General features: G+C 46.9%; 2 protein-coding genes across 6 annotated transcripts in view; one reads left to right on the forward strand and one right to left on the reverse strand.

Annotated features, from left to right (window-relative positions):
* LOC135906466 (sodium-dependent proline transporter-like) overlaps positions 1–2,557 on the reverse strand; it is a 24,029-nt gene extending 21,472 nt beyond the window's left edge. The window contains exon 1 of one of the 2 annotated variants that reach the window (XM_065437849.1): positions 1,977–2,557. In XM_065437849.1, coding sequence (XP_065293921.1) covers positions 1,977–2,542 — 566 coding nt within the window. In that variant the 5' untranslated portion in view covers positions 2,543–2,557. The remainder of the gene's footprint in view (positions 1–1,976) is intronic. The other variant, XM_065437848.2, reaches the window with a different exon arrangement.
* The window catches only part of LOC135906467 (prolyl 3-hydroxylase 3-like), a 25,141-nt gene extending 247 nt beyond the window's left edge, over positions 1–24,894 (forward strand). Inside the window, exons 2-8 of one of the 4 annotated variants that reach the window (XM_065437851.2) lie at positions 4,850–5,259; positions 6,795–6,938; positions 11,060–11,155; positions 11,840–11,990; positions 13,459–13,579; positions 21,475–21,550; positions 24,281–24,894. In XM_065437851.2, the coding sequence (XP_065293923.2) occupies positions 4,850–5,259; positions 6,795–6,938; positions 11,060–11,155; positions 11,840–11,990; positions 13,459–13,579; positions 21,475–21,550; positions 24,281–24,523 (1,241 nt within the window). In that variant the 3' untranslated portion in view covers positions 24,524–24,894. The remainder of the gene's footprint in view (positions 1–4,849; positions 5,260–6,794; positions 6,939–11,059; positions 11,156–11,839; positions 11,991–13,458; positions 13,580–21,474; positions 21,551–24,280) is intronic. The other 3 variants (XM_065437852.2, XM_065437853.2, XM_065437854.2) reach the window with 3 other exon arrangements.
* The last annotated feature ends 329 nt before the right edge of the window (positions 24,895–25,223 follow it).

Raw genomic sequence — 25,223 nt, forward strand, 5'->3', positions numbered from 1 at the left:
ATGCAGCACTTGTAGGGCACGTAGCACGCGAGTGATGAGGTTTCAGCGGGTTCACAATACTCGTATTAAGTCGGAGTTGAGCTCACTGAACCATTAGGAGTCCTGCACTATCTTTTTTTTAAGTAGAAAACCTAATTTTAAGTTAACGCTTATTGTGTTTTATTACCATCTCTAAAACGTTGCTTAACGTGACCGTTACGCGAAAGCTAGCCTGCCTCGAACATGGCAACCTAGCAACACTGCGCAGCCGCTACGAAACGCGCGGCGACGAGTGCGTCGTTTGGGTGCGGGCACTCTCCTTCCGTACGTGACGCAACGTCGACTGAGCGTGGCGCGTGCGGACGCGTTACAACGCGTACGTATGGTTGGAGCTTAACGTGAGCATTCTACGACCGAACTAATTGTGTTGACGCACTGTGCACCAAGTCGGAATAAGATTTAAAGCCATTGCATCGTGCGAATGTTATCAATGTATACGACACTGGGGAACTAATGTAATTTCTTCTTCCGATCATGCGGCTTGGGGTATAAAAGAAGAGCCAAGTTGAAACTCCGTAAAGAATAGCACTTTCGACATCGCCTCGTGAAGACAAGGTCACACCGAACGCAAGGCTAGCGCGTGTGTCGAGTGAATCAAACGGCGTTGCTCATGTCCTTTCAAGGAAAGCTGGAAAATTAGTCTTGTGGGTTAAACAGATATAAGCAAGCTGGCTTTAGATACGTAAAAGAAAAGAGTGTTGTTATAAAGAAAAATAGGATATAGTGACGTGTTTCCAACTTTCCCTTTGCTGAAATTCAGAAGATCCCGTGCGAAAAATAACTGATAAAACTGCGCGTCAACGATCGTAAGCAACGGAAAGATAAACTGACCTGATGATGCTTGTGTTAAGCTGTGAAGCTCCAACAGATATAATTAAAGGATGTGAAAGTAGCTGTTTCATTGGCAGTAGGGCAGAGCTGGGAAGGTGTACCGCCCAGCTTGTCCCTATAGTGCCCTTAGGTGGAATCGACCTGCTTTGCACATATATGGTGAGATTTGGTGCTACGAAATCGTTTAGCATGCGGAAATAATACCGGCAAACGGAGGCCTCAGAAAGGTGCCTGAAATAATAATAAAGTGGGCGGCACAGCATCTCCAGATCACGAAAGGGGCAGCGGGGTTATCGAAGCTGGACTGGAACATTCGCGGCTCGTAGGTTGGGGGCCGCCGAGGCCAGAGTATGCTCGGGGTTGGCGTTCGCATTTAAGATCGGCGGCCCGCTATCGCAGACAGTCGATCATGTACAAACCCGTCTCGCGGAGGCCTCGGTGAGCCTCCAACCCAACCCACGGACCAGTTTGGGTTCCAACCTTGGTGTTCCTTGTTGTAATGCCTCGACGGGGCGGCCGGACGTGGGACCTATGGCGTGAGGCCTAACGGCCGGGGCGCAAAGCGCCGCAGAAAAGAAGTGCGAGGTGTGACTTCTTGCTTAGGGGACCAAACGAAGACTGGCGTTTATTTCAAAAGAAAGGAAAGGGACACAGCACACTACGCTTACAAGGTTAGGCGCGGTGCGGCGTTAGCGGTCAAAACGAACCGAAGCTACAACCGAAGATATAACATCCCCGTCACCCATTTGGTGTCCTGGAGGCGCCGCCAAAGAAAACTAAATAATGACGCGTTGTTTGCGCTCAGTATTTGCACAAACTTTCACCATCAGAATCGGTGCGCACAAGCATTGCTACTTTCCGCGAACTGCCGGCAAATTTTTTTCGAGTGATCCTGCCGGCAGCTGGCAGAATAACAACACCCTTTAATTTTTCTTTAATTGCTTAATTTTTCCGGTGTTTTTAATTCACAGCTGAAATCAGTAAGGATTTCTGGCAAAGTATGACACTGCCATGCATTTTTTTACCCTCGTGATCGTGCACAAGATCCACAAGCAGCATGGTTATGTGCTAAGCGAAGACAAGAAACTTGCGTCAGGTTTTCTCACCTCCACCGTTGGCGTAGGCCATGTACGGGAACCGCCAGATGTTGCCCAGGCCCACGGACATGCCGATGCAGGAGAGGATGAACTCCACCTTGTTGCCCCACTTCTGGCGTTCTGGCGTGCCGCTGGGGGCGCCATCGTCGGGCGGTGACGCAACCGGCACCACTGCTGCCGCTGCTGCCAATGGCTTCACTGTCGTCGGTGACTCCACTGCTGCTGCAGGCTTCGCTGCTGCCACCGGTTCCGCTGCCGCCGCTGGCTTTGTTGGCACTGCCGGCTCCGCTGTCGCCGCCGGCTTCGCTGTCTCCACTGGCTCCGCCGACTCCACCGGCTCCACTGGCACCACCGGCTCCGCTGGCTCCGCCATGATGTTCTCCGGGCCCCGGTCTCGACGTACCGTGCCTTGACCTCCGCCTTGACCGGAGACCCCGGGTGGCCCGCAGCCGCTGCCCGTACGCTCTGCCGCTGCCGCAGTCGAATGCCTCTTCTGTCTCGCGGAGCTCGACTCCGCGAACCGCGCTGCGTTCTTCTTCGTTTTCTTTCACTGCACGCTCCGCTATGTGAAGCATTGGCGCCAAAACGGGGGAAGGCAGATCATGATGATGACGGACGTGCCGCTGATGTTGCACAAGAATATTCCGGAGTGGAGAGGCGAGGCGGATGAAAGTAGATGACGATCACGATCTGATCAATGTAGCATGCACCTAATTAAACCGCCTGATTCTTGGCCAATCCCCCACTGTGGGTATGTGCCACGGCCACTAAGGACAACAACAACAACAACAACAGCATGCAGTGCAACACACTGAGGCGCTGCAGCTGGATTCTACTTACTTGACGAGGTTTAAGAAGATAACTCTGGAATGGAGAAGAGACGAATGAAGAAAGTAACTGATGATGATCACTGAAGCAAGCAATCTTGTCCAATGAGATATTGCACTGGGTCTCTGAGTACCAATTACAGTTGCAGAAATGAATTTTGGAGTGAGGAAGCTGAGAATGAATAATGCAGATGATTATGATTACTGCATGAAACAATCTGAATCTACATGAAACAACAAGCAAGACAAGCAGATAAAATGAGGAAATCTGGAGCGGAGATGCCAATAGAGAAGTCAGATGAAGACGGTGATATCACGACAAGCAGTGTTGCCGAATGCGATTCTGCAGCGAAACTGTTTATACAAAATGAAGCTCCAAAAAGAAATTCCGGAGTGAATAAAGTAGCATTAAAGAAACTTGTTGATGATGATGATGAAGATTAGAAGCGCGGAAAGCAAATCTTGGCCAAGTGGGAGAATTCTGTAGTGTTGCAGCCTAGTCTGAAGAGAGCAGCTGATTATGATCAGATTGATATGTCTCGCGGGGGTTCTAAAAAAAGTTATGGAGAGAGGAAGGCGTCACGGACACAAACTTTTTCTACACAAATACATAGTATGACGCTGTATGCCTTATAAAGTGAAGCTGGACGACACCATAGCAGCGGTTGCACTAGAGTGTGCTAGCATTCCGAAAACAAGAGGAGAAAACGTTCACTTTACACTGCCTTTGTGTGTGTTTTTTTTTTAAAACAAAGGGACAACAATGACGGCATGGCCACGTAATCAGAAACGTTCGCGTATCATTGCGATACTTTTAACCCACGTATCACGATTAATATTTGGCGCTCCTTATGCATGCGGCAATTAGCGAAGCGAAGGCTTAGATAGCACATTACGCAATACTATAACCTGCAACCTTTAGCTAAAGATTGCAATGCTAAAGGTGACCAAATGGAGATACACATTGCTGAGCTACCAGCGATAGCACACATCAAAACTCCGAAGACAGCGTTTTCGCAAAATACGACAGCCTCACACCTAAACTTTCCCTCAGGCATATATCCGCAGCATCTGACGCTCCAGGGTATGCATATTCTTTTTTATTGTTTCCCAAATAAGCAGAGTTGCGCAATTGTATTTTTTTTTGCTCCTGCGCCCTTCACTCTTGCATTCGTCATGCACAGCCATGTGGCCTAGACAGGCATTATAGCCCAGAGGCTTGGACAGCAACAGCCACGCTCTTTGGAAAGGCCACCACTGTGGCCCAGCTAAACAAAGACAGCTATGGCAGCGAACACCGCATCGCCTGAGGCGCTCGTCGTTTAAGTGTGTTAAGTTTGTTACCAAGCGACATCATTTGTAGCGTAAGGTTTTAATCAAGATGAGTTTTAATTAAACAATAGAATACGTGATACAAGTTTGTAATCAAGACAGGAACCAACGTCAATTTTCATCGAATTTCATGACTTCGTCTGCTGCCAATTTCAGCGCAGACGTCATTGCGTTGTTATTCAGCGAAAATGTGGCTCACACCCATTACTGGGGATTGACCAAGAAATTGATGGATAATTCCGAACTATCATAAAGAAATAAATTTACAGGACTGATACAGAATAAAGAATATCGAAAGGCGAAACCACCTCTTGGAATAACAACGGTAATAATACATAATCTTGCCGTGATAAAAAAAAAACGGGAAAGAGGAAATCAACGTTTTTGAAATTGTACTACCATTTTTTTTTACATGTCAGTTCAGGCTACGTCAATCACCTACCTTCATATGTCGCATTGAATTTACCAGTATTCGCAAATTCGCAAGTGAACCTAATTTCTATGTTCATTAGGCCTTACGCCCCTAAGTCTTGGCTCGTCTTGGCCAATGGGTATAAGCCACGCGTTCAGAGGACAATAAGAAAAAGTAGTGCAATAGAACGACGACTTTCCTAAGTTATTCGTAAGTTATATTTGTTTTATTCTTTTTCCTGAACATTTTTGCTGATTTGAGTAATACTGCAATTTCTTAATAGCATCGCAATCTTTGCCAATCTCACGCAGCGGGTGTGCGCCACCATAAATGGAAAACGGAACGAAACGAAACGATGGTCACGTTACCGTTCGTTCAGTTACTCGCGCACGGGCTTCTCTCGTGGCTCAAATCCGGAGGTCCACGACCCGCACCTTTGTTCCGGCAACCCGAAGTCGTCCGTCTCTCAGCCCGCAATCACCTAGGAGCGGAGGACAACCCGTGTGACATGCGAGGTCGCGAGGACAAGTTCTGTCTTCGAGAGCGGCTGGCCCTACGGGATGCTGCTGCCGGGAGTCGCGACGCCGCCACGCTGGCGAACCACGTGACCCAGTGCCCCGCCGAATTCGTCGGACCTGGAGGGACAAATGGCTCCGCTGCCGGTCCATTTGGCGATCGCGCGGACCCAGCCCGGAGCCCGGACTTACAGACGTGCCCCAAGGCAAGCGCATACACGGGGCCACGTTCTGGTTTATTTCACTCGCGGGGGATTTGCCGCAAGGCATATATACCTCACGATTAAAGTTAAAAAGTAGACTAAATGCATGTAACCTTGCTTGATACAGATACCGCGACATTATCTTTACTAATTCATTGTCAATTAACCAGCGGAGACAGTCACCTGGCTCATTAGGCTTGAGTTTGGCCTGGCAGAGCATCCTGTAGCTGATATTCGCAGAGTCGCACGACACAGCTGCAGCAAATGATGAGTATCTCCCGTAGGCGCATGAGCTGCGCACTTAGCACACGTATCATGTTCTCAAGTTGTTGATTTCGAGGCCCAAGTGACAGAAGCAGTGGAAGCCACTTTGGTTCGAAGCCTACCAATACAATTGTCTCCACTAGGGAGATACCCTAGGGAATTAAACACACTGGGATAGAGGAGCATGCCACTCCAATAGGAGAATAGACTTCTGGGCTATCGTAGGACAACTAAGAGGGCAGAAAGTTGCTAGGCTGTTGTAGCCTCAGATAAGGAGGGTGAACAAGGCATTTGGTCGGCCAACTTGTTCACTGGACTCCGAACATGCCCCTGAGTCGCATGTTCTGTAGCGCTAAGCTTCGACCACTTGGTGCACTCCATGTCTTTGTTGGAGTGTTGGAGTGTATTAGTAAGTTCAATTCTTTCACACCAAGCGAGTTGCCGCAGACGAAAACTTCCATAACGTAGCGTAGCGTACTCGATGGCATCATGTGTGCCATGCAGTTCGAGTGACAATAACTCTAGCTTTCTGATTGCACATGAGCTAGTACACGTAATACTGGGATGTGTACGTAATACACAATGGCCCCGAGGCTCAATATTTTCAACTGCGTGAGCAGGCCATTCAAGCCGGCGAAGATGCGTTGATTTGTTGAGAGAAGAAAGCCTTTTTTTGTGTGTCATAGACTGTATTCACATGATAGGTAAGAGCGACGGTCGTGTGAAATGCATAGTTTAAAAAAAATCAATTCCAGCTTTCTCTCGCGGAGTTTCCAGCTCCGAGATAGTGTTGAGCCGAGCGCGCTGATGCAAATTTAGAACGGGCGTAAGACTACGCAGCCGTTGTGATAGTTCTTATCGCGTCTCCTTTTCGCATTTGCCCACTGCCGGCCAATAAGCCAGAGGTTGGAGGACTGAGCGAACGGTAGACGGTGCTCCAGCCCAGTTAGAGCCCCTCACTCCTTGGCGTGATCACACGCACCAAGTGCACAGTTGTTGTCGACGTCAATCTACGCACCTTTCGAAGCCATGAGGCGCTAGTTCGAGGCTAGCGGATGTGAAGCCTAAGCACTCGCGTTTCTCCTGTTTCCAGAATAGTGGTTTCTGGTGTTCAAATGCAGCGAACAAATCGCTTCATCCGGGCTCCTAACATTAGTTCTGCTTTCAACGAGAAGCCATGCGCTTACCCAGCTTTTTATCCGCACCTCTATCAGAGCAGCACATTTTTCGCTTGAGGCTGATACACGAACCTTTCTCTGGAAACGTCTTGGCAGGACCAGCTTCCTCACTGCGACGACTATTTCGTGCGCACCGGAACTAGAGTGGCCCTGGACGAGGTGTGCCTCAATGGACGTGGTAGGGTGGTCATCGACGGGCTGCTCAACCAGGAGGAGTGCGACCTTCTGCTTAAGCTGAGCGTAAGTTGTCCGACCCTCAAGTGATGTCGACATTGGAAAACATTCTGGAGTACCGGTGTCACGCGTAAAGTGATACCGGTACTTTATCGCTAAGGGACACTATTAAGCGCCACTAAATCAAGAAGCTCACACGTATGCGTAATTGCCGTTTAATGAATGCTAGATTACGGAATAAAATTAAAAGAGCGCAAAATATATTCTGTCCGCATCACGAACCAAATCGCCCAACAACGAATCTTGTTATGTTGGATTAACCGAGGGGATAAACGTGAGATGATAATGATGATAATGATGATGACGATGACGACAACGACGACGACGACGACGATGATGATGATGATCTATTGGCATCTAATTTGAAACCGGGCGATGACAAATGATCACCTAGCCTGCCTGAGGGAATCAGGTATGCTGTACATGCTGTTCATTCTACTATTTTTGTGTAGATCTCCTTAATCTTTTTTCCCTTCCTCAAAAGTTCTCTATCTACCTTGTACCGCTACCTATGCCTGCCTGCATGTAACGAATCCGGCCGTATAAATCTCTTCCCTGCTCATTTTCCACCAATACTCTAAACGTGTCTGGCTTATCTCGACTGCTGACATGTTAATAGTTCTGTCCACCTTAAATCCAAGCGTTTCTGGAAGGTGTACGTTACCTACGGGTCTCACTGTGAGAATTCCTTCGCATTCCTTTAGGATGTGCTGAGTGGACTCCAGATTTTCGCTGCAGCACATACATGCCTCATCTTGTTGCGAGTATTTGCTCCGGTATGTCTTTGTCCCTGGGCAACCAGTTCGAGCCTCAAATAGCAAGGCACTCCCTCTGTGGTATCGTACAGATTTTTCCTCCTAATTTCTTTCTTCTCATTCTTGTAAATTTCCATGGTCTTTTTGTTTCCGTTCTTTGTAACCAGTTCACCTTCTCCAGAGTTCTTCTTGCTTTCGTTTTAATTCAGCTGGGTTGGTGTCTCTGGCTGGGTCTCTGGTTGGACGCAAAGTCCAACCAGAGAGGACACAGAGTTGTTACGGCGATCACTGGTCGTATGCTGCTTATCTACGGGTGTAAAGCGCCGGCAGCAATGCAATCATCAACGTGCTGTCACTTTTGGTTTGTATCACTTCGATGAGAACACGTATGTAACACCGTAGCCTCTCACGTGTTTTCGGACAATTCGTCACGAGGTGTCGCTACCAGCTCTGTTCCTGTAAAGCCCCTTAAACTTGGTAAAGTAGTGCCACGCTTTGAAGAATGCCGCATCCTCCTCGCGTGCTCTGACCGAGGCCGACGCCACGTCGCTATTGGCCTAATAGCATCACGTGGGCCCCGCGCCGTGCATCAGAGCCATTTTTGCTCGAGAAGCGTCCACGGAGTGGCGAGGAGCGTATGTTGGCGCCGTTGCTACGCTCGAGCAGTGTAGGCGACGCCACGATCGAGGAGGGAGCATAAAAGAGAGGAGAAAAGAGGAGGAGTGAAGGCGGAGGAGGAGAGTGTCGCTACTTTACGAAGTTTAAGGGGCTTTATGTTCCTGATGTGCACGTTTACTGTCACCTGGTATATCCGCAAAAGGAGGACAAGCTGAAACTTTCTAGTGCGTGTTTAGGCTAGTTGGTAACTCACGGTAACAGATAACATGCAAAATCGAGTGAAAGCCTAAAAACAAAGAGAACGACAGGATGAGGTCTAACTTCCTACCGTCTAATTATTTTATATTAATTTATATGATGTTGTCTCATTTAATGTCTTTCTTTCTTGTGTTGCGGCTATGTTATCGGTCTGGAAATAAAAATGTAATTGGTAGGCAGAGCTTGTCCTGTAGTTTTTCTTGCCTTCCTCTCTTGCTTGCGCTGTTATTCTGTCACCACTAAATCAGCTTGTGCTTGTTTGAACTATTTTCGTTCACTTGATTCTATGGTAATCTATCTGCCTTGATAGCAAACAAACGAGCATCTGAAAAAAGTGAGGTCGTGGAGATCATGGTTTTGGATTTAGAATCTGTTTTTTAAAGCAAAAAGAGCAAATACCTTAGGAGACCAATGCGTACGGTTCGGGGGCTAGTACCTAAAAAATTTATCTAAGCTTGTCCTACCGTAAGTAGTTTCCATCAAACAAGTGGCACAAGCAAGACCTCAGATGTGGCAAAGCAGTTCTGCTGAAGGGCCCAAGGGGAAGCAAAGGTTCACGAAAAAGAAAAGGCAAAGTCAAAAAGGTAACTCATACAATCGTTGCGAAAATCATGATCCATTCCACTCTGTGAAGGTGGTTGACCAGCGAAGCTGTTTAGCTCACGACACGGAGGTGACACACATTTTTGAACAAAGGTACGAACTAATTTATTGTCTTGATGGGTGGTCATTGTGACGAAAGGTACACACACTCACTTATTATCTTGATCGATGGCCATTATTTCACTCGAAACTGCGATCACATTCTTTGATAATGTCAAATCGATGCACGTACGCCGCTGGGTGGTCTGTTCGGCCGGATCGGTGTGGCATCGCTAGGGATATGTCTGCAACACGGAACGCGTAAACCACTCCCGTTTCGGTACCGACACAACCACATTGAAATCGCCGGCAACGTTAACGGAGGTAGTGTCATCGAAGCTAATTGACGCAAATTGAGTAGCCATATGAACCTTACGGGACTATAAATTATTGCATTTTTTGCTTGCATACGGGGGAATGAGCCTTTGCTCACGGGGGTATGAGCCATTGATGATGGCAGTTTTCGACATGCTGTTCTGTACGCTGTATGCGTGATTAGAAAGAATTTAAGCACTGCTCGCTTCACTTTGTTGAGTGCTTGTAGCCTCCGCCTTACGGGGATATGAGCCATTGCATTTTTTGCTCGCTTACGGGGGTATGATTCAGTGATGATGATAGTTCTTGTTCACGGAGAACAAAAATGCATGGAAACCCTAGCCATATACTACGTCTCTGTAAAAAAAGAAAAAGAAAATTGTCCTTCTCCCGTCTTGTAGAGGAAACAACCAACGAACCGTCCGTCTGTAGTACGAAGCTACAAGGTATATCAGTGTGGGATTCCTTTGTAGATTTGTGCTACAAACGAATGGACGACAATTTCTTCCTTCCAGACCAGGCCTCATATGTTGAACAATTTTTTAAAGGTTGCTACGTTTGCACTTTTCGAGCATCAATTAATAATTCAGTGACCTATTTAGGCCTTGATATGCCGTTTCCATAGCGATACAGTTTTCACGAGAACTTTTTTGCGCCACGAAGTGGTTGGGCTTAACTGCTCCACTGACGCATTATTACTGAGAGTTAGTCAGGTCTCGAACTTTATATAATTTTCTGAAGACACGCCGCGAACTTTTCCGAGCAAATTTCGAGCCCTGTAGCATAAGAATTCAGGTTACGTAGACCTAGTTGTCATAATGAGAAAGAAATATTACATAGAATGTCCAGAATTTATAGATAACGCTGTATCACGAAGGTTGCAAACAGGAATAAGGTGCTCCAGAAAGATTGCGCTACGTTTTGATAGGTGAAAATATGTTCTCGTCAAAGGCGGCCTGGTCATTCTCGGCAGGTTAGATTTATCTGGTCATTAGGGTGACGTCACGTGTAGTCGTTGTCAGCGACGGCTGGCTGTAAAGGAAGAGACTGAAAAGAAAATAAACGCTGTTGCTCGACATCTCTAGGCACTAATGGTCTCTAGGCAAAATACCTAACGTGATGCTTTTTTTTGTTCTCCTCACCAACGTCAGACTTGTCGTCGCTATTCCGTTTGTCCTGATGGGTCGCCAGATTTACGCTAGATGAAACCTCCAAGGGATCAGGGGTGGGCTAACAAACGAAGCCTGAGCCCGGAGCCAACGTTTCGACAAAAGGACATGTACCTGCCCTTGTTCGGCCACCCTCGTGTAGATATGTAACTGTTCTTTAACAGCTCGCTTTACTAAAATAGATAGATAGATAGATAGATAGATAGATAGATAGATAGATAGATAGATAGATAGATAGATAGATAGATAGATAGATAGATAGATAGATAGATAGATAGATAGATAGATAGATAGATAGATAGATAGATAGATAGATAGATAGATAGATAGATAATGTGAGAGAGAGGCTAAGTTCCGTGCTTGCGTACAGGATTCGGCAGTCGTCGGCTACGGCTACGGGGCGGGGCCACATTCTCTCACAAAGAATGAACTGTTCGTCGGCATCAGCGCGCTTCAACTTATAGATGTGAGTATTATATAGAACCAGCAATCGGCGCCATCAGCGCATATATCGTCGCGCTATACTCACCACATTAAGAAGTCTGAGGCACGACTGTACAACGAATAACTGCTTAGCACGAGAACGAGGTCGTGAGTGTGCTGCCTTACCACGGCCTCCGGGAAGCGAACTTTGAATGAGCTGTAAAGAACTCGAGGTGGTCGAAACTGTTTTGAAGTCTTCCACTATGGCGCATTTCATTACGCCGCGCTGTTTCCTTGGAATCAATCAATCAATCAATCAATCAATCAATCAATCAATCAATCAATCAATCAATCAATCAATCAATCAATCAATCAATCAATCAATCAATCAATCAATCAATCAATCAATCAATCAATCAATCAATCAATCAATCAATCAGATACAAAAAATAAAGATTGCTTGATATCGCTTACGTCCCCTGTCGACGCCGGTGCTATGAGAGACACCATCGTGGAGGACTTCGAGCGAATTTTGAGCGCCTGAGGTTCTTTATGGGCACCAAACGCGCTGTACACGGGAGCGTTGTCCCATTCCCGTGCCAGTCGTAATTGGGCCGCCGTGGTGGGGTTTCGAACCGCGACCTCAGCAGCAACAACGCCATGGGATTCACTTTACGTGTTTTCTGTTACTCCACTCACACGTTCTTGTTTTTATTTTTTATTTCAGCGCTTACGCCTGTCCCTGGAGAATGCCACGGCGAGCAGACTCCTGTTCCTGGCTTCCCGTAAGACTCGTCTTATCACGGAAGCATACTTCCGGCTGAAGAGGAGGTTTTACATGCACCTTGTTCACCTTCAGTGCCGGATCGCGATGCCGAGTCAGCAAAGCGCCTCCATTTCAAAAAGCATTGAAAGTATAATAATAGCATTTTGGGGCTTTACGTGCCAAAACCACTTTCTGATTATGAGGCACGCCGTAGTGGAGGACTCCGGAAATTTTGACCACCTGGGGTTCTTTAACGTGCACCTAAATTTAAGCACACGGGTGTTTTTCGCATTTCGCCCCCATCGAAATGCGGCCGCCGTGGCCGGGATTCGATCCCGCGACCTCGTGCTCAGCAGCCCAACACCATAGCCACTGAGCAACCACGGCGGGTAGATTGAAAGTCGGGCGAGTTGCAACGTATACAGTTCTTATGGCGGGAGTGATCAGTGCAGCGCGAAAAGAGATGCAGACCGAGGGGCAGAAGAAATGACGACAAAAGTTTTGCTAACAACTGAGTTTTACGAAGCAACACCAAATAAACATGCAAAAAAGAGGAAATACTCCCTATCGCGAAGGTTGAGCGCAGTTCTATACGTGCTTTCATTTCGCCATATATTGGCTGACGTGGACAATCTTGTCTCGTGCGGCGCGTTCCAAGTGGACTGCCTATAGCTAATCTGGATATCGCGGGAGTCAACGCGTGGGTGACGCGCGGGCGCGATTCAGAGCAGCCGCCGCCGACAGACCTCCCAGACCGCGCGCGCTACTCTGGCACCGTCTCGTAGCCACTGTCGCCGCCACTACGCTTTTCTTCTCACGCTTTCGTCATACCCTCCTCCGCTTTCCGCCTCACGGTTCCACTGTACCCTCCTCTCCGCTTTCCGCCTCTTCTCTCTCGCCGCTATTTTCATACCCCTCCCCCCCGCGCTCCGCATTCGCTTTCATCCTTCGCCCTGCTCGTTGTCTCGGTTACGCTAAAGCCATTAAAACTTCTTAATGTAGCGACACTCTCCTCCTCCGCCTTCACTCCTCCTCTTTTCTCCTCTCTTTCACGCTCCCTCCTCGACCGTGGCGCCGCCTACACTGCTCGAGCGTAGCAACGGCGCCAACATGCGCTCCTCGCCACTCCGTAGACGCTTCTCGAGCAAAAATGGCGCTGATGCACGGCGCGAGGGCCCACGTGATGCAATTAGGCCAATAGGGACGTGGCGTTGGCCTCGGCCAGAGCGCGCGAGGAGGAGGAGGCGGCATACTTCAAAGCGTGGTACTATTTTACGAAGTTTAAGGGGCTTTAGGTTACGCCGAGCTACGACGCCGAGGCACACCGACGCTCGCCGCAGCAACTGGCGCCTAAGAGCTGCTCTCTAATATTATGCATTATTTTTTGTGAGCGTAGCGTGCCCCACTGTCTAACTCCTTCGAATATATGGCTACTATTGCAGCGGGCAGGCAAAATTTATTACACTGGGATATTACGCACACGATAAAGAAGAATCATATTTAAGCACGCGCGTTTCCCGCTGTAAACCTGCGACGCCGCGTGAACTTACCCAAAAACGAAACAACGGGCAAATTTGCAGACTCCACGGCTCACCGCAGAGACATGAGCCACACCATCCACTCGGACACCTGCGACTTTGCCGACAATGCCACCTGCAACACCCCCGATCACAAGAAAACTCTGTCCTGGCGCGACTACAGGTATACAATTTATTATCGTCTTACGGTCACCCAGCTTCAATGTGAACACGCAGCTTGTTGTGTGGTTTCCAAGGTCACAACGGCGCTCCGCAGCAATCTTGGAGGCCACGCTTATTACCGCTCGTTTTGGCCTGTGGCCGCAAGGGCAAAGAAGCGACGTAGCACGGGATATGCAGCCGACGCCATCTGCTAGCTAAATGTGTGCCCATCGCAAAGTACGAGAAGAAGGGCAACCGAGGGGCCCGGTGTTTTGTTAATCACAACCGTACGAAGACAACCACAGCTTCCTATGGGGTTGTCCCATCATAAAGTGAAAATTCATGCCGTGTACGTAGCTCAAAGCACCAAAGTGGGGGAACGAGTAAGCTGAGAACGACAGAAAGCTGAGCTAGTTGGTAAGGATTCATTATGCAAAAAAGAAGTGAGGCGTGCAGACAGGACACAAGAGTAGAGAAGTGGACAACACCACTTCTGTCCACTTCTCTACTCTTGTGTCTTTTCTGCATGCCTCACTTCTTTCTTGCATAATGAACGTGTGAGCTGTGTGTTTATAGGAAAGAGGTGCAAACGCAGGCCGTGTGTTTGTACCAATTTTCTCCAAGCACACACTCATTTTCGTACCGCACTTCGGTGATGTGCCTTGCATTTGGGTCATGCATTTCGAAGAGCAGGATGCACGACATGTGACGGGTGCGAAAGATATGTGCTATACGGTCCTTCGAGCCTGCTGTGCAGTGACAAAAAAAAAAAAAACATTTTTGGGGAGCGATGATTGTAAGTATACATCGGAGGCCTACTGGAAAGCGTATAAAGTGTTGCTTCCGGCTTATGGTGGTGCACGCGTGCTAATATTACACGTGCAGTGTAAGTGTCGCCTGTCACTTGATTAACTACATTCCGACAAGCTTCCAACAAGTTCCACCAGGGCTCCGACAGTCGGAGTTGCTATCTTTCACGCACTTCAAGCGTCCAATCGGACACCGCGCCAAACAACACGTGTCCTTTAAGAAGTTGAGAAAGTAATTATTATAAGCGCCGAGGCAGACCCGACCATTATTACGACAATTCGGAAACATGGCTGCTTAGATCGTTGGAAGCTGATTACAGCTTGGATAAACGTGTTGGCATGGCCAGCCGTAAAGTAAAGGTTAGTGCATTCTTAATCTCGTTCCACTTAAGTTTCACTGAGCGGGATGTTCTAAATCTCGTTTTGCATAGATTCCACCAGCTAAGCGGACCATGCTTGCAGATATGTTCCGTTTACTTAGTGCAATTTTAGCGAAACTAAATTAGGAATGTTTCTTCGGCGGAGATTCTCGTCTCTGCTATTGTGTATTAATTATTCCATTTAAATTCTGGGGTGTTACGCGTGGAAACGAGAGTCTGATTATGAGGCACGCCGTAGGGGGGAGGGGGGTTCTTCCACCTGGGGTTCTTTAACGTGCACCCGAATGCACAGTACACGAGCGTTTTTGCTTCCGCCTCCATCGGAATGCAAATGGAATCGAACTCGCGACCTCGCCATAGCCACTGCTCTACCGCGGTGTGCGCTACCATGTATGGCTCTTGACTTTGTTCCGCGTAGGTTACACTGAGTGAGCGGAGCATACTTGCCAAGATGTTCCACTTACTATACGGAACCTTTGTATGGAATAAGATTAGGAGAATAAGATTAGGATTAGGAGAATAAGATTAGGAGGAGTAGATTAGGAGTATACGCGAAGGGGCGTTTAGACCTTGCGCCACGTCAGTGGGCAAATAATCTGAAACACTTAAAGAGTTTAGGTGGTACATACGCGTTTTGACATTCAGGATACCGGGCTAGACATGTGTACAGTGGCCCTGGTGACGAATCGAGTTTCGGGGTTTTACGTGCGAAAACCACAATTTTATTGCGAGGCTTGCCGTAGAGAGGGTCTCCGAATTGATTTTGACCACCAGAGGATTTTTAACGGGCCGCCAATGCGCAACACACGGGCGCTCTTGCATTTCGCAAAATTCTGGGTGGGCGACATGCGGCGCGTCGCACAAATCCGACAACTATATTCGCATCGCGGTAGAAAAAAAAAAAAAGAACTCTTGCCTCTTGTCTGTTTTCACGACACACTTTCTGCAGCATGTGACACACTACGCGCGCTTTTTTTTTTTGCGTTGGTACTCCGCTACGCCACGTAGGAGATGTATCGACAATCGTTGAAAATCAGTGATTGATTCGCGGGTTTAAGGTTCCAAAACAGTACTCGGGCTGCGAGAGAGCCCGTAGAGTGGAGGTTACGGGCTAAGCTTGACCAACTTGGGTTCTCTAGCCTGCATCAAAATGTGAAAGTACCATCAGCGTCAAATGAGACGTGAACAGCGGAGCGCATGGCCCAGGCATAACTGAAAGTGTAGTGCGCGCCGTCCAGTAAGTCACCATTGACAGGGGCGCACATCCGCGGTTTGGCCGCACAGCGCTCGCTTGCGAGTCAAACGGCCGAACGTGCTCGCACGATGCGTTGGCGGGCTAGTTGGTGCGAATCCATGAATACTTTGTTTAGCGCAAAACGACACACACAAGAAAGACGACAGTCCTGACGACAGCGCCTTGTCCTGTCGTCTTTCTTGTGCCTGTTGTTTTGCGCTAAACAAAGTATTTGTGCTCGACACGCCCACGCCGCCCACCGTCGCGGCTGCCAGCGATATCGAGCTACCAAAGTTTTCCGACTGAAAGATTGAATGCGGCGCACAAGTGCCAAACCGCACGAGCGAATCTGTGTCTCTCACGATGACGGTGGAAAGCGGACCACGGGCATCGCAGTTCGCGCCGATAGCACTTATCGTTTCGGCGAACTGTGCGATAATACTCGCCGTAAACTGCGATATTTTGAGCTACCGTTCTCTTTTATTCCTTTCGAATGCGAGAACCCGAACGGTGCGGCCAAACCGGATGTGCGTGCCTGTCGATGATCACGTGATGACTGGACGGCGCGCACGATACCTTCACTTACGCTTGGGCCACGCACTCCGCTGTCCACGTTTAGTTTGACGCTAACAGTCCGTGGACGTCTTTTCCTATTTTGCCGCCCCCATTTAAATACGACCGCCTTCTGTGGCAATCGAACGCGTGGCCTTGTGCTTAGAAGTCGAGCGCCATAGTTATTGCACCACCACGGTGGGTCATACCTGGTGTCTGAGTGCGCTTAGCAATCGACATTTGAGAAATCCAAGACAAGACAGGGGTTCGCAAGAAGATTGAGGCTTGAAGTGGTTACCAGCGGTCGAACGAGGAAAGTCGCTGTAGCCAACGTTTCGACGAGAGCGGGATTGTCTTCGTCAGGTCCTGGCGAAGACGAGTGCCCTCGCCGAAACGCTGTCTTTAGCGTGACACATCCCTTGTTCCCAGTGGCGTAGCCAGAAATTTTGTTCGGGGGGGGCTACGCCACTGGCCCAAGATATTATATATATATATATATATATATATATATATATATATATATATATAGCTGCACGTTTTTCCCTGCAACCACTTGAGCAAATTTGAGGAGGTTTGTGGCATTTATAAGAACAAGTTTAATTCTAGAGACTACTGGCTTCGAATTTTTCATTTAGGAGGTCAATTATTTATTAAAAATTGGCCAAAATTGAAAATTTTCGGCAGACGAAACTGTCAAGTTTAAAACTCCGTGACTCAACAATGAAAACTGATATCACAATTCTGTGAATTGCATCTAATAGTACATCTACAGCGGACAAAATAAATATGTTACACATGAAACTCACAAAAATTTAGTATTGGGGAAATACGGCTTTTGCAGAACCCTTGTAACAACGTAACCAATTAACGTAAGATACAAATTGACACAGCAAACTTGTCCGCTTTGACTGTTATAATAAATGCCATTTACAGAACCACAATATCTGTTCTTCATGCATAGCTATTAGTTTGTAAACGCCGTGCTTCTATTTTTTCAAACTTTCGAATTTTCCAAAATATTTTAAACAAAATGCAGGCCCTGAATCGAAGTTCTGTTTGCAACAGACACTAGGATTTAACTTACTCCCTCAAATGCAACCAATTTCAATAAAAGCGATTAGCAGGATTATCTCAGGAAAGCGTTTCTGCGTTTTACAAGTATTCGAATAGGCCGCGTCGGATTGGGCCCGAGCTATAGCTTCCTCTTAAACAATTTATCGAGGGATTAAATACATGAATAATAACTGCATTGTCATTGCCAAAGATGCTGCAAACAAATTCTTGAAAGCTACGCTCTGTAAATACAAGTAAAATATGTATTTTTTCATAAAATATTATACTCGCATGTGCCAAAAATTGTGCCCAACATAACTGACGTCAATGCTTCCATGTTTTTTGTCTGTTTATTAAGTAAAGAAAATATCACACGAACTTTAGAACTATATCAGTTCGAAACCAGGAAAGCAGTGCATGCCGCTGATATGAAAAATTAAAAGGCAATGAACTGAACAAGTTGAGCACAAATATCTTAAAGAAACTTTGTCATTCAAGAACCGTGCTTACATTCTTGTATATATGCAATGGCCAGTGAAAAATCTCAATGGCGCTGTCATTTGTTCCATTGTATTACGCAGGAGTAGCTGTCCCTTTTCGTGTATCGTGAGTAATTGCACCGAAGTTATAGTCGCGACAGAGAGCACGTATAAAAAGCAGGAGTTCTGCAAGATATATGAGGGCAAGTCAAATGAATGAGCCAACAACGGGGTACTTTATTTAAAAGTAGTCTTCATGAGAATTTAGACATTTGTCCTATTGACTAACGAGTTGCGTGATTCCCGTCTTATAAAACTCCTTGGGTTGCTGCTTCAAAAAGTCTGTATCTGGTTCCCTTGAGCTGTTTTTTCAGTTGCCCCAAAATGTAGAAGTCGCAAGGTGACAGGTCTGAGCTGTATGGCGGATGTTGCAGCGTTTCCCACTTGAACTTTGCCAGTTTTGTATTAACCACATAAGCGACGTGGGGACAGGCATTGTCGTGGAGCAAGATGAACCCATTCGTCAATTTTCCACGTTGTTCGTTCTTGATTGCGACACGCTGCCGTTCTGGCGCTTCACAATATCAGAAACAATTGATAGCCTCTCAAGATTTAGCAAATTCTATCAGTAATGGACCCTGTCGATCGAAAAAAAAGTCAACAACACCTTTCTAGCGGAAATGATGGCCTTTACATTCTTTGGGCGTGGTAAATTCGAATGTTTCCGCTGTAAGCTTTGCCGTCGTGTTTCAGGCTCGTAGTAGTGGCACCAAGGTTCGTCCCCGATCACAGTTGCAAACAAGAAGTCGCCATGCTCATTGTGATACCCGATCAGATGAGTCAAGGCAGCGCGAAACATCTTCGTCTTCTCGCGATGGATAAAAATCTTGGGGATCCATTGCGCACAAAAGAGCCGATAGCCGAGAAGCTCATGAATTGTGGCGTGAACCGAACCGTGACTGATGTTCGGACGGTCTGCCAGTTCATCGATGCTTATCCTCCGTTCTTGTTTCAGCAGCTCATGAACCTTTGAAATTGTGTGGGGGGTGATTGCACGATGGTTTTGGCCCGGTCTTGGAATGTCTTTGCAACGTCCTTTGAACCGTATGCTCCAACGATTCACAGTGGTCAATGAAATGCAGTGTTCAACGTACACGGCAGTCATATGGTGATTAATTCCTGTTTTGGAAACACCTTCAGCTGTCAAAAACTTCGCGACACCAAGTTGTTCAACTTTTGAAGTGTCCATTATGTGACGCAACCATATTCAACCCAGTGTATGAGAGCATAAAAGAACATTTATCTTCACACCTGCGTGTCACTTTTGTAAATGAGACATGCCGTTCTCCTACGCGCATGCCTCGCAGATAATGAACCGAACCATTATTGCGCGGTTAGAGTAGGCTCACTTTCATTTGATTCGCCCTCGTACATTAGAAATGCAAAGATACAATGGGATATGCAAATGCGAAAATACTGCTTGATAAAGGACAAAAAAGTGTCACTGGAAACAAAGTTCACTGCATGTATACACAAAACCTCGCAACAAGATATTTAAGTATACGTATAAGTCTCCAATGAGTCTATGTATGTAACTGTATAAGTTAACTGTATATGATGCGTCTAATAACTGTATAACTGTAATAAATGTATAATGCGTACATAATACTGTAATAAAGAAGTAACTGTATATAATGCGTCAAACAAGGCAAATAAACACGTTGCACAATCATAGATTCACAGAATCCTAGATTCCGCCCCCATTCCATCCACTCCCCCCGATGTATTGCGCGCGACGGAAGGCGGCGCGCTTGCTCCCCGCTTTTCTCCTTTGCGCACACAAGACTGAGCCACCATCGTCGGCTCACCCATTCCACCTCCCCTCCTACGCTTTCACTCGCACATACAGCATGCAGCGCGTGGTCACGATGTTATCACCCTTGGACTTTATACGAAACATGAGGGCGATGGCAGGAATGCGCCTGGAGTGTTCATATAATTGCTTTCGCAATAATATAATAAACGTATGCGGCAACTGAAGAGTCCCGTCGCCCATTACTTTCCGCAAAAGAAGTATCAAAATCGAACTTTCACCATGCGACAATTCGCTGCGCCGCAACAATGTATTTTTTTTCTGTGAGGCGGAGGCACCGAAAGGAAAAAGAAACGCATAGGAAAGTATCTTGGCCAGAATCTAATGCGTACTTCAGGCACCTAATGGGGCTACGGAAGGAATACCGAAGAAAACATGAGATGCTTGGTCCACTGAGAACCATACGCATACTGCTCAGTATCCTACAGCGGCGAAAGAAGACTTTCCGGAAAGGTTCCGCTCAAGGAATGTAATGGAATCCTACGAGTCCCCACAGTGACGGCGGCGAGCGACCATTGTTTTTTTTTCTCGTCTGCTAGCCAAAAAACGTCCAAAACTCTGTCCGGTGAAATTCCACTCGGCCAGAACAAACCGAACGCGCAACAAAGTGTACCGCACGGTGGTCGGGGCCATACGAGAAAAACGTATGCGCTCTGGTTGGCTCTGGCAGCCCGCGGTTAGGGTAGCGAGCACAAAAAAAAAATCGAAGAGGCTCAATGTGTCCTCGCGAATAAAAGTCAAAGTAAAAAAATAAATAAGAACGTATTTACTTTGGCTGGCTTGAGTGTCTTGACATGGATGTTCTGGCTTAGGTTAAAAAAAATGTTTATATTTTTTATGTGACATGACGGCACAAATGAACCACCCCAAAGCTTCGTCTCATTGGACCTCGCTGCCTGTTTGTCAACTCGTCTGCTAGTGTGTTGATTTGGCTTGTCTCGTTGTATGTTACGATGTAAGACTTTAGAAAAGTCAATAGACATTTGGCGTCAAATGTTTATAACAACATTAAACCTACAAAGTTCCGCAATTGAAAATCTAAAGCACAACTTTGGAAATGTCAATGCACCTTTCACATCAAGACCTTATGACATTTATACTCATAAAGTTTCGCAATTGATATCCATGCGCTCCACAGATTCCGTGGCCTCAGTGAGATGCCGCGGCGAGCCCGCTCACCATCAAAGCGCCCTCGAAACTTCGTGCTCGGATGGGACTGCTTGGCGTTATGTGACTTCCGGTGTATGGGCGTTGCCACGAAATCCAGCCCGAGTTTGCAATCTTCGCGGTTAAATGTCTTTTCGAGCGTCAAAAATACAGTCTAGACAAAATCCAGAGTGATTTCCGGCGCCGGAGGTCACTTTGGTCGGCGGTGCATGGACAGCAGGAAAAAATTTCGGGGGGGGCTGAAGCCCCATAAGCCCCCCCCCCCCTGGCTACGCCCCTGCTTGTTCCACCGCCGTTGTTGTTAGAGAAGGTGCTTTGCCATTAGATCTGTAGTGACGGTCACGTTCCTTCTCTCCTGCAAACTGTGCAGCGCAGCGATCTACTTGAACAGCGACTTTCACGGCGGCCAAACTGTGTTCACCAAGACGCCTCGCACGAGCATTCGGGTGAGTCGAAAAGTTTGTCTTCTGACGGCTTTGTACGAAGGTGTGATATGCTGGCCTCGAAACAAGCGTATAAACACGAAATCAAGAGTTCGGCTTGTGTTTCGCAGAGGCGCAGTTCTCATATAAAGACTGGTATGTTGCACCGTACATTATACGCGATATGCCCCATATTTTATTAATTAAATAATTAATTAATTTAGTTTCATACCTTCAAGACCAATATGGCGTTACAGAAGGTGGCAGGAGTAATTCATACAGACATATTAATGCGTAGGGCTGACCGACAGCGATGAAGTAAACTAATAACATTACAAATGACAGTGAAGAAGTAGAAACAGCATATAATAAAAAGCAACATCTAGAACAGATCAGCAAAAGGCAATAAAATGACTAGTAGAGGGAATAAATAGTCGAACGTAATTTTCCAGTGCACTTTAAAATAAAGATGGATCAGAAATACTGACAATGAAAGTGGGTAAGCGTTCCATTCCTCTCTGGTCAATAGAACGAATGACAGAAAAAAGTCATTGGTTCTGGAAAAAGGAACGTGGACTTTATGGGGATGATCTGTACGCGATGATATGCAAGTTAGTTGTGAGAAAAGGTTACGTCTTAGATACTCATTACGATGGTATGTGAGAGCATACAGGTTTCAACATGGTCTCCAATATGTTCATACATAAGTCGTACTCCACATGATATATGGGAAACATAGGGGTTTTTATGGTATCTGCATATGTTCATATCTTGGATATGGGGATTATATGGAGCATTTCCCAATATGATATATGGAAACATGCGGATCTTTATATGGGATATTTATATGCTCACATGGAATTATTAGATGTGCACATATGAGTTTTTTTTGATAGTTTTGTACTTCATCTAGAGAAAAAAAAAACACTCGCAACTGTTTATTAGGCGCAAAGCTTGCTACATATATACCGCGCACACTCTCGACATCAGGGGGCAGCAACGAGCAAGCGACAGGTCCATCTTGTTGGCGTCAAACCTAACAATTTCATTTCAGGATCACATAAGGAAACCGATGTTCAACTACCCGCCGTGGTTGCTCAGTGGCTATGGTGTTGGGCTGCTGAGCGCGAGGTCGCGTGATCGAATCCCGGCCACGGCGGCCGCACTTCGATGGGGGCGAAATGCGCAAACAGCCGTGTACTTAGATTTAGGTGCACGTTAAAGAAACTCAGGTGGTTGAAATAATCAGAAAGTGGTTTTCGTAGGTAAAAAAACCCCATAATATAACTTTTAATTTTCGACTTTGACCACTGATATGAAGGTGATAAGCCTCTAGCACTTCCCACGCGGTTTTATCTCTACTACTACCTAGAATTGTCACCTCAGGCGGGCGTGGCTTACAACAGCACGATGTGCAATGCGCAGGGAAATGGGCGCTGATATCCTGCTTTTTCTTTAATTATTTGCCTGTTCCCTCATTTCGGTCGTTCACACAGCGGCCGGTCTCCCCGATGCAGATTTTCCCCGCAACTTAGTGGTATCTGGTAAAACCACAGCAGGGGGGCACTTTTTTCACGTAGCGTTTTGCGTGCTTGACTTTGAAATACACATTGATAAAGTTGTCCGACGGCGGGATTCAAACGCATGACCTCTTGCACAGACACCTGATATTGAGACCATTAAGCCACGGACGCCCGCATCGACAAGTGATGCGAAACGCACTTATGAATTTGTCGCGGTCATACCAGTGCCTTGAGACGCGTGGCGCGTTTCGATTTGGCCACCTGGACAAGCTGAACCGTCACAGTTAGTAGCGATTGTGCGTGTTCGCAGCGTCTTCTGCACTTAGTATAGATTGCTCTGAAATTTACGACAACGAAAGAATACCAAGAGTAATAAACAAAGCCACAAAAAAGACTGAATCCGCAAGCACAAAGATCACACAAATACATGTACACTTCGCATCATTCCCATGGTGGGTCAACGACTGCAGCAGTGCCAGACTAGTATATTGTAGGGAACTCTATGGCATAGAGTTTCTCACTTTAATACCTAGAGGGAAATCTGGCGCCACCGTCTATGGGAGTTTCCTAAGCGGGCACCGTGCCGTCATGGGAATGACGGTATATGTGTCTGCGAGGCTCGTGTTGTAAGAGGCATCGTCTAAAACGTGGATATGGCTACGGAAATATCGCGTTCTCAAAGTAAAATCTTAATGAAATGTTTCCATTCACGCATAATACTTCTTTACTCACCGACACTGCATGACCAAGGGAAGAAAAGCAAGAACAGACGACCAACTGTTTCAAAGCGAGCGCGAACCTTGTCGTATGTCCTCCAACTTTAGCGGCCCGCTGATACTTTTTACATATCATATAGTCGTACACGCAATAACAAGTTTTCATAATTAAACAAAACATGTTTCCGCGTAATAATAATGCTAAAACAGCTTTTCACTTGCTGTTCTAGTAGAAAATGAATCATTGTGACAGACGGAACGGTGCTTGCCAGGCGTGTCTTCAAGGTTTCCTGTCTCTTCGAGAACGATGTCAATCCGAAGTCACAACATACCGGCATTCCCATGCATACCACAGCGCAGCAGCGCCAGATTTCCCTCTAGGTAATGTAGTGAGAAACTCTATGAACTCTATGGTTTTTATTAATAGACTGCTCCTGTTGCTGACGAGGGTGATGATGATGACGACGACGACGACAGTTACTCTAACGCGGACTGTTTGTTACGCCACCCTACAGGCCATCGTGAGACCCAAGTGCGGCCGCATGGTGTCGTTCGCGAGCGAGACGGCGCACGGCGTGCTGCCGGTGTTCAGCGGCAAGCGATGCGCCTTGCTCGTCTGGATGACGCACACCCGGCGGAAGGAAGAGCAAGAGAGAGCCGGGCTGGACAGCGTGCTGAGGGACATCGACGGACGCGCGCGGAACGTCTCGGAGCGCGACGACCGCTGGGATCTTCTCTGGCAAATGGAGAGGGACTGACTACTGGGCCGAAACGTCGCCGGAACGGGCATGCTTCTGTAGATTGCCCGATATTTAAGACGGGTTGAGACAGTAGGCGAACGGGCTCTTCGGTGGGCCCGCATGTCCAGCGACGTATCGACATATAGCGTATCGAAACACGAGTCCGAAGAAAACGTTTTCGCTTTGCTATTCCGACATTCAGCGTCGCTTACGTTTTACGATATTTCAACTGTCCTAGAAGTTTGTTTGCGATTATTATTTCTTAATTGCAGCGGCACACAAGCTTTCTTTTTAAACGGACCCGGACAAACTGAATTAGTCTCTATATCGAACAAGGGGGAAATTACTGACCTATATTGGTGTAAATAAATCTCTCATAATGAACTGGACATTGGGTACACGGAACACGTGGTGTCGGTTGCCAGCACTCTCAAGTCCTTGAATGTGTGTTTTTGCCACTGGGAGAAGGGGCACATTGAAGGGTATGAGAGCTTTGAACGCGCAGTCGGATTGCTTAACCAAGCTTGCTTAGCCATGCATATATATATATATAATTAAAGCTCTCTCGCTCTGATGGTAGGGACTAGTCAGATAAAGCATAGCAACAAACACAGCACTGCACGCTTGTAAAATGTGGATAAATAGGTTGCGGTTGCACCCTTGTGCTAATTAGGGCATTCTTTTCTCTCACGAAGGAGACTACGCCCGCGAAAAAAAA

Source organism: Dermacentor albipictus, chromosome 9, assembly GCF_038994185.2.
Source record: "Dermacentor albipictus isolate Rhodes 1998 colony chromosome 9, USDA_Dalb.pri_finalv2, whole genome shotgun sequence".
NCBI classification, from domain to species: Eukaryota; Metazoa; Arthropoda; class Arachnida; order Ixodida; family Ixodidae; genus Dermacentor; species Dermacentor albipictus.